This window comes from Vipera ursinii, assembly GCF_947247035.1.
Source record: "Vipera ursinii genome assembly, chromosome: 5".
In the NCBI taxonomy this organism is placed as follows: Eukaryota; Metazoa; Chordata; class Lepidosauria; order Squamata; family Viperidae; genus Vipera; species Vipera ursinii.
Genome location: NC_139518.1, coordinates 60,527,160 through 60,541,885, shown reverse-complemented (window position 1 = coordinate 60,541,885; position 14,726 = coordinate 60,527,160). Strand labels below are relative to the sequence as shown.

At 37.4% G+C, this 14,726-nt stretch overlaps 1 protein-coding gene across 1 annotated transcript in view; it reads left to right on the top strand.

Annotated features, from left to right (window-relative positions):
* The window catches only part of CPXM2 (carboxypeptidase X, M14 family member 2), a gene marked incomplete at its 3' end in the record, with an annotated part of 100,236 nt that extends 92,850 nt beyond the window's left edge, over nucleotides 1–7,386 (top strand). Inside the window, exons 13-14 of the mRNA XM_083364521.1 lie at nucleotides 3,946–4,045; nucleotides 7,115–7,386. Coding sequence (XP_083220647.1) covers nucleotides 3,946–4,045; nucleotides 7,115–7,386 — 372 coding nt within the window. The remainder of the gene's footprint in view (nucleotides 1–3,945; nucleotides 4,046–7,114) is intronic.
* Between the last annotated feature and the right edge of the window lie 7,340 nt (nucleotides 7,387–14,726).

Sequence of the window (14,726 nt, the reverse complement as noted above, 5' to 3'; positions counted from 1 at the left end):
ATTAGTGGGGAACAGCTTACAGATACCGATAGGAAGCACACTGAGGAGCTATGTACTGCAGGCCCCATGGCTTCTACCTGTGCCACCGCTACCTATGATAGGTCTCCATGTATAAAGCTCTATAAGTAGTGCTGAGCAACTTTATGCCCAGTAGTAAGAAACAGAATCACAACTGTGAACTGCAGCAAAGTGTCAAAATATAAATAGCAATAGTACTTAGACACATACTGCTCATTGTGCTTTACAGCCCTCTTTAAGTGGTTTATGGAGTCAATATATTGGGGGCAACAATCGGATGCCTCATTTTACTGACTTCGGAGGATGGAAGGATGAGTCAACCTTGACCCGTTGAGAATCGAACTGCTGGCAGTCAGCAGAATTAACCTGAAATTAGCCTGCAATGCTACATTCTAACCACTGTGCCACCACCATCAGCACCAAATCCTGCTGTTACAAATGGAAGGCATTTCCTCTACAGTATTTTCCCAACCTTTACAAGGAATTGTTTCTGATTTTTTTTTCAGTTCAGTTCCATGGCAACGAGGAATCTCAATCATCACTTTTCTGCTTTTGCTACTTTGTTTTTATATTCACACTTCCCTGATGGTTGCATGAGCAACAGCAAAATGAAGTCTCCTTTGGGCTGAGTCATCCTAGTGGTTACATGGGCACATCCATGTAGTTTTCTTGGCAACAAAAGAATGTGATTTGCTCTTATATGCTTCTAGTATTTTTTCCTTAGTTTCCAGTCTAGCTTGCAGCTAGGTCTTGATGATCTCCCATTTAAGTGTAGTTAACTAGGTATAACTTGTTTAGGCAATGACTTATTCTATTAAGTCCTGTCAGTGAACTGTAATAATAAACAATGGTCTTAAAGATTAGAGACTAAATGGTTGCAAGAGAAGGGATTGTCTATCTTAACACAATTTGTTCTCTGCTACTTGCTTGTTCCTCTTGTAATCTTTATGATTTTGGAGAGTTGTCCATGTTCTTGTTTGCTTGGTGATGCTTTCCCAGAGAAATGTTAAATATACTTAGCTTGTATTGGCATGAGTATGAAATTTTAGCTTTCAAAAGTAGTATCAAATTATTTTCTTCCCTGTTCTCATCACCCTACCCCAAAAATGAAGCTATTTTAATCCAGATAAAAAACCCCCTACTTTCTATAAGTAAGTCTAACCCGTATCTTGAGGTGGGTTTAATAGCTTCTTATGTTTCTGACTTAGAAATATTTTTAAGATGATAGTTCAAAGCTGATATGGAATATACAAACAACAATTTATCTGCTTATATGCATATATTTACGTCATTATTTTACATTCAGTCTTTCATAATAAGTTGAACTAGAAAGGAAACTCTGGATCAAGTTCTATTAACTCAATAACAAGTTATTTAATATCAAATCATTACAGCAGACCTGCAATTATGAGGTTTAATGACTTTCATTATATTGCTATTATGTTCCAAACATATATAAGGCAGGTCATTCTATTATTAATAAAAGTTTGAATGATATATTCAATATGAATACTGCATCCAGTTTTGGTCACCACGATGTAAAAAAGATGTCGAGACTCTAGAAAGGGTACAGAGAAGAGCAACAAAGATGATTAGGGGGCTGGAGGCCAAAACATATAGGTAACGGTTGCTGGAATTGGGTATGTGTAGTTTAATGAAGAGAAGGGTGAAGGGTGACATGATAGCAGTGTTCCAATATCTCAGGGGCTGCCACCAAGAAGAGGGAGTCAAGCTATTCTCCAAAGCACCTGAAAGCAGGACAAGAAGCAACGGATGGAAACTAGTCAAGGAGAGAAGCAACCTAGAACTAAGGAGAAACTTCCTGACAGTTAGAACAATTAACCAGTGGAACAACCTGCCTCCAGAGGTGGTGAATGCTCCAACACTGGAGGTTTTTAAGAAGAGACTGGACAGCCATTTGCCTGAAATGGTATAGGGTTTCCTGCCTGAGCAGGGGGTTGGACTAGATGACCTCCAAGGTCCCTTCCAACTTTTATTATTATTATTATTATTATTATTATTATTATTATTATTATTATTATTATTATTATTATTATTATTATTATTATTATTATGCACATTCACAGATCAAGCCCCAAAAATCTTTGAAACAATGAATCAAATTATGTGACTTTCAAACAACTTGCAGCCTTTTTAAGTGTTTCCAAAGTCCATGTTTCTTTCTTACTTCTGAGCTTGTTATAGGCTGCCCTCCAACTATTTGAACTGAACAGACTCTTTTGGTATTATTATTATTATTATTATTATTATAAAACTTTTATTCATAAAACATGAAACTCAGTCAACTGAACACTCAAATTGAGTGGCACTAATGGTTGACATGGGTTGCTGCCAGCATCCTACGTATCAACCAGGTATGTCTTTAAAATGTAAGATGTTCTGAGTAGCGCAGTTTTTTGTAGCTTTGCTGGAGTTATTGCAGGAAGGTAATTTCTTGATGTATTTTGCAAAGTTTTTGGACATAGTTCCCAGTGCCCCAATGACAATGGGTATCACTGTTACACATTTCATCCGTAATTGTGCAGTTTCGATGGCCAGGTTGTAGTATTTTGTAATTTTTTTCAGTTCTTTTTCTTCGACTCTGGCATCTCCTGGTACAGCGATATCAATCAACTGTACACTTCGGTTCTCTATGACTGTGATATCTGGCGTGTTGTGTTCCAAATGGCGATCTGTCTGTATTCGGAAGTCCCACAAGATCTTCACCCTCTCATTCTCGACAACTTTTCCCCCCTTATGTTCCCACGACTTTTCAGAATAATAATAATAATAATAATAATAATAATAATAATAATAATAATAATAATAATAATAGTAATATTATTTATTTTATTTTATTATTTATTTTAATTCCATTTATATCCCGCCCTTCTCCGAAGACTCAGGGCGGCTTTACAAACTTAGCAGTATTCTGGTTGATCGCATAGAAGTTTAGACTGGATCTGACAGTTTTGCCCACGTATTGACACCTTCGTGCCCTATAGTTACTGCAGTTTTCATGGCAAGAAATTACTTGAAGAAATTATTTGTTATTGCAATCTTTCTATTCTGAGGGAGCATGACTGGCCCAAGGTCATCCAAATGGCTTCATGCCCGAGACAAGACTTGAACCCTCAGTCTTCTGGTTTCTAGCCTGTTGCCTTAACTGATTCTATTTTAATATTTAATACATTTAATATTATATAAAATATAATAATATTTTAATATCCTCAGCATCAGTACCCTTGCTTTTCTACATAAGAATCCTCTTTTTCTATATATCCCTAGTTACTTCCTCTGCCTGTATTTATGTATGTTCTCTTGCATCTCAGTTGCATCAGAGCTTTATTTTTGCCTATGTCTGAAATACTTTAGCAGGGGCTGGACTAAATACTTACGTGGTGATCTGAATCTATTCTTATAACACTACAAGCTTTCCTTGGTAATCCTAAATTTGTCTTCCTTGTTACATTTTGAAAATATATTTTTAATCCCAAAGCCCTTTAAAGAGATTGTGTACAGAATCCACAGTTGTAGATACATATGCAAATTTGGTGGTATAAGGTATCCTTCCACAAACACATGCAGGATGCCTTCCATATGACATACTGTAATTTCCAAGGTGGTTCATCCATTTGATTTCTCAGTATTTGTTTTTTCTCTAAAATAGCACTAATGTTAAATGTTCTGAAGCTGTGTATGCATTGGGGCCCTCCAGGTCCTTGAGATGATGATGATGATATTTGTTATAGCTGCCTAGGCCAAAGACTCTTTTCCTTTTATGTAAGGATTAAGTGAGGGAAACTCGCTTGAACCGTTTGAAGTCTTTAGCCCATGGCAGATACAGCTTTGAAAAGCAGTCGTCAACATGTAATTTCTTTTTAGATTGATGCTGAACCTTATTTGTCCCTATTATTTCACTATCAGGTGCATCGTGGAATTAAAGGCATAGTCAGGGATCAACATGGGAAGGGAATTCCAAATGCCATTATTTCCATAGAAGGGGTGAACCATGATGTCCGCACAGGTAAATACACATGTTTGTATTGAAAGAAAATGAAAAAAGACAACCAAAACAGCCAGCACTGATTTACACAGACCAGTTTTATTAAGGGATCATTTTACTAATTATGGTCAAGGTGGTGTAACAGATAATAGCCCAAATGTTTGAACCTTAAGCTAGTTGCATTGGTTGTCAAGTTAAGTAGCCCTATCCTTGCTAGTTCAACAAGGTAGACAGGACTAAGAAACCAATGCCATTTGGGTCAAGACAAAACTATATTAACAGAATCTTGAAAGTCTTCTTCACTTCATATAAGCTTGAGAGGGTTTCTCGGAGTCATTTTCTCAATTTTTTTCTTGGCCCAGACTATCCCTCTTATCCAATCATTGCCTTGATAGGAGTTTTTCCTCTTATCCTCAAGGGAATTCCACACACTCTCTACCATATACAGAAAGATAAAATATAATTAGCTAATACATTTTGAAATTTTTGATATGGTATATACTGTTGTACTCAAAAATAAACAAAATTAGCCATTGCATCCACTGTGCTATTTGTATCTGATTTCTTGAGGAATAATAACGTCTTATGGAAATTCACTATACATGTCCAGATTCAGATCTAAGGTAGACATTAGATTTGCAGCAATATATACTCTTACATATATTGTTTGCATCATGGGCCAATCATAGATATTAGACTACTAGTTAGATGCCCATCATGAACATTGCTTAGTGTAATATTTCAGTTGCAATTTCCAAAAAACCAAGTTTTTATTGTGACATCTGAAACTTAGTAATTCACCTCATTATAGTGGTCCATCAACTGGCTTTTTTCAGGAAACAGAACTGATAAAGACCACAGCTGTATTCAATCTCATTTTCTCTCACACACATACAGTTTGCAGATGAAATGTCAGGTTAGTTTTACTGCTGTTGGAAAACTAGGAGTAGGATATTCTCTGCATAATTTATAGTCACTTTATGTTAGCTCAATTATGCCATTGGGTTATTACTGTGAAGAAAAATTAAAGGAGACCCCATGTAAGATGTCAGAGGAGAGGCAGGATAAATATTAATCAAGAAAGAAATTGAATCATAGTTTGTCCCTTGCAATTGATCTCAAGGTCTGTAACTGCTTTGTTTTAGTGCCTAAGATGTCATATATACATAGAACATAGTACATACATCGGACAGACCAACAGAAGAATAAGTGCACGCATTGAAGAGCACAAAACCTCACTCAGAAAGGGAGAACAAACTTCATCCCTGGTCCAACACTTTGAAGCCACGGGACATGAAATTGATTTTAAAAAAACCAAAACTATCGCCAAAATTGAACATTTTAACAACAGAATAATCAGAGAAGCCATTGAGATAGAAAAACGCCCCCACAGCATGAACAAACGAGATGATACCTCTCGCCTACCAGCCATTTGGAAACCCGCCTTGATTGACAGACGAGTCCCAACCACCAAGAATGATACCAGACCCAAACTCATGATAACATCACATGACATCACCACCACACAACCATTCAAAAAGCAAATCCGAACCCACAATGATAACGAGGCACAACCACAAAACAGAAACTACAGCTGCAACATCAACCACTTTAAACCCCTCCAAACCACACAATAAGCAAACTGACACCCACTATAAAAACATGGCACCACCACAAACACGAAGCCGAACAAAAGCAGCACAACTCACCAGCTCAGGTCTAAGGCTGGCAGCTGAGACCAGCCAATCCACTCAAAACACACCCCCACCCAATCAGAACACACCCACCATTCAAAACACACTCCCACCCAATCAGAACACACTTAATCCCCCACCCAATCAGAGCACACCTCCACCCACAGAACACACCCCCTCTGGCAGTTTAAAAAAAGGAACAAACAACCACTACCACATGCTTCTCCCAGAAGAAGGAAGCTGAAGCCTCCAGCCTGATGATGATGGATGGGATTCAAATTCTATTGCTTCTGCCCAGAATGGGACAACTCTCCCCAGATGACTTAGCTCGGATGACTCACTGTAGCCAACTTGCTGCAGAACAACTTGCTGTGGGGACAATTCAATGTGGGATAACTCAAGAGAGAAACAACAGGGACTAGGGACTAACTCAACCCAGCCTAGAGGACTTTTAATCTGAGAAAGTTCAAAGCTAAAGCAAGACAAGGCCCACTGCAATTCACTCGTCCTCTTTTGAGTTGTCCTGCATTTAATTGTCCCATGGCGAGTTGGCTGGGGTGAGTCGACTATGGAGAGACAGATGGGGTGAATTGGCCAGGGTGAGTTGTCATAGACCTACCTCTGCTTATATCTGAGTTGCTTTTTTTATTTCGCACTGGTGTCTTATCTTACCGTTCCTTCATGAACCACAGACAGAAACGAACCAGGAAAATATGCAGCATGAGTCATTTTGTTCACTGTGCAGGTCATTGATTTAGGATTTTTCCAGACACAGAATTTTGGACTTTTTTTTTTAAAAAAAAAAGAGTAATCATAAAGTCTGCCTTACTATCTAGATATTGATTTCCTATCACTGAAATTGAAATATCTTTGATAGTAAAGGGTAGATAACTGTTTTAAGCCTTGGATTTAATTATATATTTCTGTTCAGCTCAGTCTAGGCTCTGATTAGTTTAGCAAAAAGAAACAACAACAAAAATCATCATATTGCAACGTGGAGATCAATGCCTCAGACAATTCACATTGTCATTGTGCGTTGTCAAATAGATGGATTATTAAGAAGGCATCCAAAAATCCCACTGTTCCTTCTGTCATACAAAATGACTTCTAAAACCCTTTCATATAATTCCACTAGGATTATATGAAACATATAGTTTAATAAAGTTAACTCAGTATATATGATTGTGCTACACACTAAAAGGTTGGTGAAATATTTCCAGAATTAAAAGCAACCCAGCCTGAGAAATAATTAATTCCTACACCAGTCCTTAGTAGCAATCCCAAATATTTGAGCAAAAGCCTTTAGGTTTCTTTATTTCTAAAAAAAAAAAAAAAACAGGATGGTACTGAAGGCAAATGTATTTCAATATTTTATTCTTTTTTGATTCCTCAATAGCAAACAATGGAGATTATTGGCGGCTTCTAAATCCAGGAGAATATGTGGTCAGTGTAAAAGCAGAAGGTTACACTACGTCCACAAAAAATTGTGCAGTAGGATATGACATGGGAGCAACCCAATGTCACTTCACAATCAGCAAAACTAACTTGGCCCGAATCAAAGAGATCATGGAGAAATTTGGAAAGCAGCCAAAGAGCCTCTCACTTCGACGGCTCAGACAGCGAGCAAGACAGAGACGCCAGCAATACAGACTGCTTTCTGCAATGTAACAAATAATGCTATCACATTCTACCCTTAAACTGAAACCCACTCTTGTAGTAGAAAGTATATTTCCCTTTATTGAAGAATATTTTTGAATTAACAGTTCAATGTTTAGATTCGTAAATTCTTGTGAAATTACTGGAATTAAGAGACTACAAAGATACTACAAGGTAATCAGTATATATAGTATCTCTAATACAAATGGAAAATATATATCATTAAGACCTGGAAAGCAATCCAGGCTGATAAACTAACAAATGATCGGCTTATTATAATGATTATTTTTTTTTAAAAAAAAATACTGTTATGCAATGATTGTCTAATTTGTTATATTCTTATAAAGACTAAAATTACATTCAATTTTCATTCATTTAAAAAAAATGAAATCACGGCAAGTTAGATATTGAAAGTGGACATGATTTATAACCTTTATTAGCTCTATTACTTTACTAATCTGCTTATGATAGTGCACAAAATGCTCTGAATTACTACAGCTTATTTAAGTAAGCAGTGAGTAGCAATCACTGTGTATTTCCCAGTTAGTTGTTGGAATGTTTTTTGAGCTGTAATTACCCATTTTGTTTTTCAGTAAATGAAACTTTTGTAATTGGCTAAGTCCAATATAGCAGTCATTTTGTAAATACTGTATGCAACTATCTAGCAGCCATTCTATGTAAGGAAAAATACTCTTCAGATGTGCTAGCATCTCTATCATTTAAAGTGTTGTTTCCTATATATAAGCCTATTGTGGTCAGTTTGTTACTAGTAGTAGCTTTCCGGATTTTAGGCTGGGGACTTTCTCATCATTTACCATTTTCTTATCTTTTAAATTCAAGATCTCAGTTACCGAACCAGGGTCTTTTTCTAGGTCCTCTACTAAAAACTATGATGACCCTTTTGTGTGGTATATATACTGTATAACTAGTTGTTGGAAGTAAAAAAGACTCCTTTCTACTCTGAGAAGGAACCTACTACATTCATGTTTTCAATATAGCTACTGTAGCAGTGGACTGAAGTTGGCTTGATCAAATGAGATGATTATTATTTGAAAACTCCAACATCAGAGAGTGATTCTTTACTGAAAATGAACTAGCACAGGTTCTATTATATACAATTTCAAATCATCTGATATACACTGATATATACTTCAGCTTAATTATACATTCAGCTATGTGTAGTTTAAATCATAATATGCAGAAGGTGATCTATGCTTGTGAGTCTATTATTTTTGGTCAACAGAGCAGGAATGCAATACTATATGAGAAAGACAAAAATAAATTACTTCTGTAATAGACAAGAGTAGAGTTAAAAGTATTCCTTCATATGATTATAGCATTCCTCACTCTTTAAAATGCAGTTGTTGACAACACCATAGTTCAATATTCAAATCAGTTTCTCCTCCATAATTAACATTTTCTGGTTTTAAAAAGCAAGAGAAAATAAGAAAAATCTTGGCCAGCTTATTAAAAATTGTCAACTACTACTTTTCAGCAAGGAAGTGATGGATATGTAAGTCTAGTTTTGAAACAAAATATTTTCTACAGCATAGAGCATACCCTTATTGTTTCTAGCACTGGTCAGTGCATCTTATTTCTATAAATTGGCCTGGACTTTTTCCAACCAGCCCGTGTATACCCATGACAACACTCTACTAAGTATTTTATCTGTGGCAGTTTCAGCAGCAATGTCCCCTGCATGGAGGGGAAACTCAGGTATGTCCTGTATGGACAATATTCTAGCAGCAGGAGCCAGATCTGGATCCATTAGTGGCAGTGGTAGTCTCCTGAGGCCATCAGCATGGCCCATTTCCTTCCCTGGTTTGTGAATTAATTTAAAATTGTATGCAGATAGGAAAATAGACCATCTCAACATTCTTGGAGATAGTATGTGGGGGGTTTGTTTGTCCATTGTAAAAAGTCCCAACAGAGGTTTGTGGTCAGTGTAGACTGTGAAATCCCTGTCATATAAATAGTCATGGGTTTTTTTTTTATTCCAGCAATGATGGCTAGGGCCTCTTTGTCAATCTGAGCATAGTTGCGCTCAGCAGAAAACAATGTCCTTGACTAAAATGCTATAGGAACCTGTTTCCCATTTTTTTTCTATGTGACTTAAAACTGCCCCCACCCCATAGGGAGATGCATCGCATGCAAGGCATACAGGTTTAGACTCTTTGTAGTGAGTTACAGTGGACTTTTCTGACAATAGTGCTTTTAATTCCAGGAAACTTTTTTCATGTAAGTTAGTCCATTTCCATGGAGTTTTCTTATCCAGCAGCCTGTGGAGGGGCTCTGGTATTGCAGCCTTATGAGGTAGAAATGTGTAATAGAAGTTTAGGAGACCCAAGAATGCTTGTAGCTCTCCTGTTGATTTGGGCCTAGGAGCCATTTTAATGACCTTCACTTTAGAATCAGCAGGGTGAATGCCGTTAGCATCAATTCGGAAACCCAGGAATTCTGTTGAAGAAACCCCAATACTACACTTGTTCTTTTTCAATTTGAGGCCTGCTTCACGAAGCCTCTGCAAAACAGCCCTGAGCCTACTGGCCAACACTTCTGGGGATTCCCCTGCAATAAGAACATCATCAAAATAAGGGCAGATGCCCTGAATACCCTTGAGTGTATGCTCCATGATTCCCTGAAAAATACCCAGTGCAACACTGACTCCAAACTGTAAGTGTTTAACTTTGAAAGCTCCCCTGTGAGTCACAATCGTTTGAGCCATGGCTGTGGCCTCATCAACTGGCAATTGCTGATAGGCCTGTGCTAAATCAAGTTTAGCAAAAAATAGTACCCCCTTGCAAGGAGGCTAAAATATGGTTGACCACTGGAACCGGGAAAGCTTGTTGCTTGAGGGCTTTATTTAGTGTGCATTTATAGTCAGCACAAATGCAAATTTCCCAATTGGCCTTAAGTGGAGTGACTATAGGAGTTTCCCACTCCCCACCATCAACAGGCTGTAACACGCCCTGTTTTACAAGCTTATCAATTTCAGAATCAATTTTATGTTTTCAGGCAAAGGGGACCATACGAGGCTTAACCCTGATTGGAACTACATTGGGATCAAGCTTAAATGAGATAGGCAGGCCTGTGTATGTTCCAAGGGTTGAATCAAAAATATCCATGTATTCCTCACACACTGATGTGAGGTCTGCAGTTTGTGTCCAGTTTATGCCAGTAATCTGAATACCTAAGACCTCAAACCAATCGAGTCCAATGAGACTCGTTCTCTGGCCCCCTACTACTATTACATCCAGGTGCCCCCAAAACCCTTTAAACTTTACCAATAAGGTGGCTTCACCCTTAACTTTAATGTTAGCATTTTGAAAATCCATTAGGATTATATCTGAGGGTCTTAGTTTGGCCCAATTGTTACTGCGCCTACACACAAAGTTAAAAGTGTCTTGAGAAATGATTGAGACTGCAGAGCCAGAGTCCAATTCCATCTTACATGGAACTCCTTGTGTCTCTACCATGAGCTTAAGTTTGGGTTTGAGGGGGTGTCGAGCCCCGGTGTGGCATACGTTTCTACGGCTTCTGAAAAATCGCACACTAAGTGGACCCTGGGCCCCAGTACCTCTCCTAGTCGGTTCTTCCAACTGGTGTTTGGGTGGCTGGTCTCTCTGGCAGGCTCTGCAAACCACTGCAATGTGGCCTGTCCTTCCACAAGCTCTACACGTGGCTGAACGAAATCTACAGTTGGTGCAAAAATGGTTGCCGCTGCACCACTTACATCTCGGTAAGAGAACTTGTGCTTCAGAAAACGTTAAATTTGGCCTAGCAAATAGTCTCTGCTGAACCATTCTGTCCCATAGGCCGCAGATGAGCCAGTCTTGTAGTCACTCTTCTAAATTTGAAAATTTGTATAGGCGTGTGGCCTGCCTTAGGCCTGCTATGAACTCCAATGCTGACTCCCCAGGAAGCTGTACTCTTTGGTCGAACGTGAACTGCCAAGCCATTTCAGATATCCTGGGCTGGAAGTGCCCGGTTAGCTTCTTTTTGAGATCTGTATAGGAGACTGCTTTGATTGGTGTCGGCGCGAAAAGGTTCTTGGCTAAATCAAAGGTAGCTGGGCCGCACATGTAGAGTAGCATTGCAGCCTTCAGTCCTTCTTCTGCAATCTGATTGGCTCTGAGGTAGTTTTTTACTTGCAATAAATACGATGGCCATTCCTCCGGGTGTTTCACGTTGAACTCTCGCAATTTGCCAACCTTCGGCATTCTTCGTTGCTGGTTCCTGTGTTCTTCTAGATCCTGCTTCAGGCTCAGGGAATAAATCCACTGAGCACGAGGTCACTAGCGTAGTTGCTAGCTGACCTTGAGAAAGGGGGGGGGGATGCCTCTTCCCTCTGGCATGTGCTGCCTTTCCCTTGAAGACTTCAGCTCTTTATTTGGTGAAGCAGGATCCCACCTTCGTCGCCACTGTTAAATAGCGGGTTCTTTGGCGCAGGAATGAAGACGCTGAACTGAGTACAGGGTAACTCATTGTTTATTTCGTGCTGGAACTGTACTGGGGAAATGCCTGCGACTAGCCGCAATATATAGTCTAGCCCCTAGGCGGCAGCCAATAGGTTTGAATCAACCATTGCCACCTGGAGATAGCCAATTGCAGCACAAGAGACTTGAAATCTGGGTTGCTGGAGAGCCGTTAGCTGCTCCAGCAACCCACGTGGTATTTCACAAGAGCCCAGTACATAACAGTTAGAATGTAGTATTCAATTGCTTTGTTTTCCTTTGACATGTCAAGAGAAATTCTAAACAATAAAATGGTGCCTGAAGGGCAGTGAATCCATTACGCTTAATGCAATTGTGCAGCAGTGCAGATGTGAGTCAAGAATTTTAAGTGTCCAAAGACTTGTTCTCATTCAGGCAGGCTTTATTACCTGAATTCACTATCATTTGTCAGAATTTGTTACTAGTGGATTGCTGCACTGTTCTGAAGGCATTTATTTAGTGTGGTATGTGAACTTAGATTTTTCTATAGACTGCTTAAATCATTTCTACTCGTTCCCCCAACTCCTTTATCAAGTGTTTATCAGATTTTATCATGAGGTGAACTGACTTAATGGCTCAGTATGTTTTCAGCTCATCTAATGTATTTATCAATCTTCTTGCCTAAGAATATGGCTATGCACTGTGGAAATTTATATAAGATGCAAAAGATACTTACCTTCCAAATTTCAGTAATCTCTACTGCTCTTCTGTAGGTCAAACAACTGAGATATCTCCCATTTGCCCTTGATTTTCATCTAACTTTCCCACTTCTGCATACAAGAAAGTCTACTTTTTTATCTTTCTGCCCAACATCCATTTACTGATGACATCATGGGATGTTTTCCATTTTGCCTAAAAATAATGTGTGGAGAACAGAATGTTACTTTTACCCAAATCTGATCAACATATTATCCCATCCCATCAACTAGGAGGTATATGCAATGTATTGACATATGCCAGACATTAGTCACCTCTTTTTATTACAGCTTTTGAGTTCTGTATATTAATCCCTGATTTGCAATTATTTGTCTTGATAAGATATAAGAATTAACATTACCAATAAATGTAAAAAGACAAGAAATTTACAAACCTTCAGATGTGATTATTATTGCAAATGTTATGTCTATTTAGGTTGCTACGTTGCATTAAATACTTCAATATACTGCTAACCATCATACAAATGCCTGGGTGTTAAATACTTGAGTACATTATGTTCATTTTTAAAATTAATTCTTTTAAAAAATGAATGTTTGTAATATATGTGTGAGACTATATATTTCAGCGTCAACATTTTCTACACAGATTTAATGAGAAACAACAAAATTTCTATTAAGGAATATATTTATTCAAATACACGTGGACCCTAAATGAAATCTGCTGAAAGAAATGATAATTATTTCATATTACCCATATTTAGGATGACAAATGAATGGTAATCTTTATAGTTAATAGTAACCATAGCCTTTGTGTGGCTATTTTGAATAAAATTGAGTGCCAAGATTAAGTCCAACGCTTACGTAAATATCTTAATTACCTGGAAATCTAGACTCATATAGAAAAGAAGCAGTGGTGAATTAATGTTTTGAGGAGAACTACTTTAAGAATCAATTGAGATTAAAAAAGGCATGCCTGTCTTTTTTCACTGGAAATCATATTGCAGTATAGCCTGTCTTTAGGCCTAAAGAAGATTTTGGACATTAAACTATGTTGAAAACAAAAGGTTTCATATCTCATGAAATGGAATCAAATTTTGTTTTGTTCCTTTGTTCACTCATTTCTTGCTCTTTGTGAACTAGTGGATCTAATTTCACCAGAAATTTCACCATCCTGCCTTCTGCCAGCCTCTCTTTTATTGCCTTCCATTTTCCAAGCATTATGGTATTTTCCAATTATTATGTATATAAAAAAAATTATATTCCAATGAGAAATCTGGTTTTATTTCACTCAGCATTCAGTTTTTTCCCCCTGCCTATGTAGTTCAAGGAATCTTCAATACTTTTCTTCAACATGAGTTAATTTTTGAGCTTACGAAGAAAAAGGTTGTTACTCTTTTGACTTTTCTATCAATTTGTCATAAATTGTTAGGGTGTGTGTGTGTGTGTGTGTGTGTGCACATGCGCATGTGTGTGTGTGCACATGTGCATATTTTAATATTGAGCAGACTAATGGCTTTTGCAATATTTTGTATCTTCAACAAAATAATCCTCACATTTTCCTTGCTTAGATTTACCGTATTGGTATCATCAGTATATTTGATATTTTTAAACAGAAACATGTTTGTCCACTGAGAAAATGCTTATCACTAAATGATATAAATAAAAAGAATTAGCAACATCCTAGAATATTGAATATTTAAAAATTGTTTTTTTAAGCCACTTTCTAAAATAATTTTAAGGATTTCATTTTTCAAAGAATAAAATGTAATGAGGGACAAAACTGCTGATTATAATATGAGCACCATTTTCTTCAAAGACAAAATGATTCAACATCAAATAAAAGTAGATGTTACTTATTCTACTTCCCCACTAGAAAAAAAAACTTCTACCACCAAAGAAGCAAAGAATTCAAGAAAAATTAAAGTATGGCATGTAAACACAAATGGGGAGAAGTAAATTACATACGAGTATGCCATTGATGTTACTAATCATTGCTATTATTGAAATAATTAGTGGCATTTTGGTCATTAGTTTTAAAAATATATACATTTCCATATATTAGATTTTCAGTACAACATCTGCTTATTCACATTTAATGTGGCATGCAGAAGCATTCTTTCACAGAAAGAAGAGAGATATGATTAATGGTAGCTGAAAATAGTATTGGAAATACAATGATGCCATATGCTCTATATTGGATTAC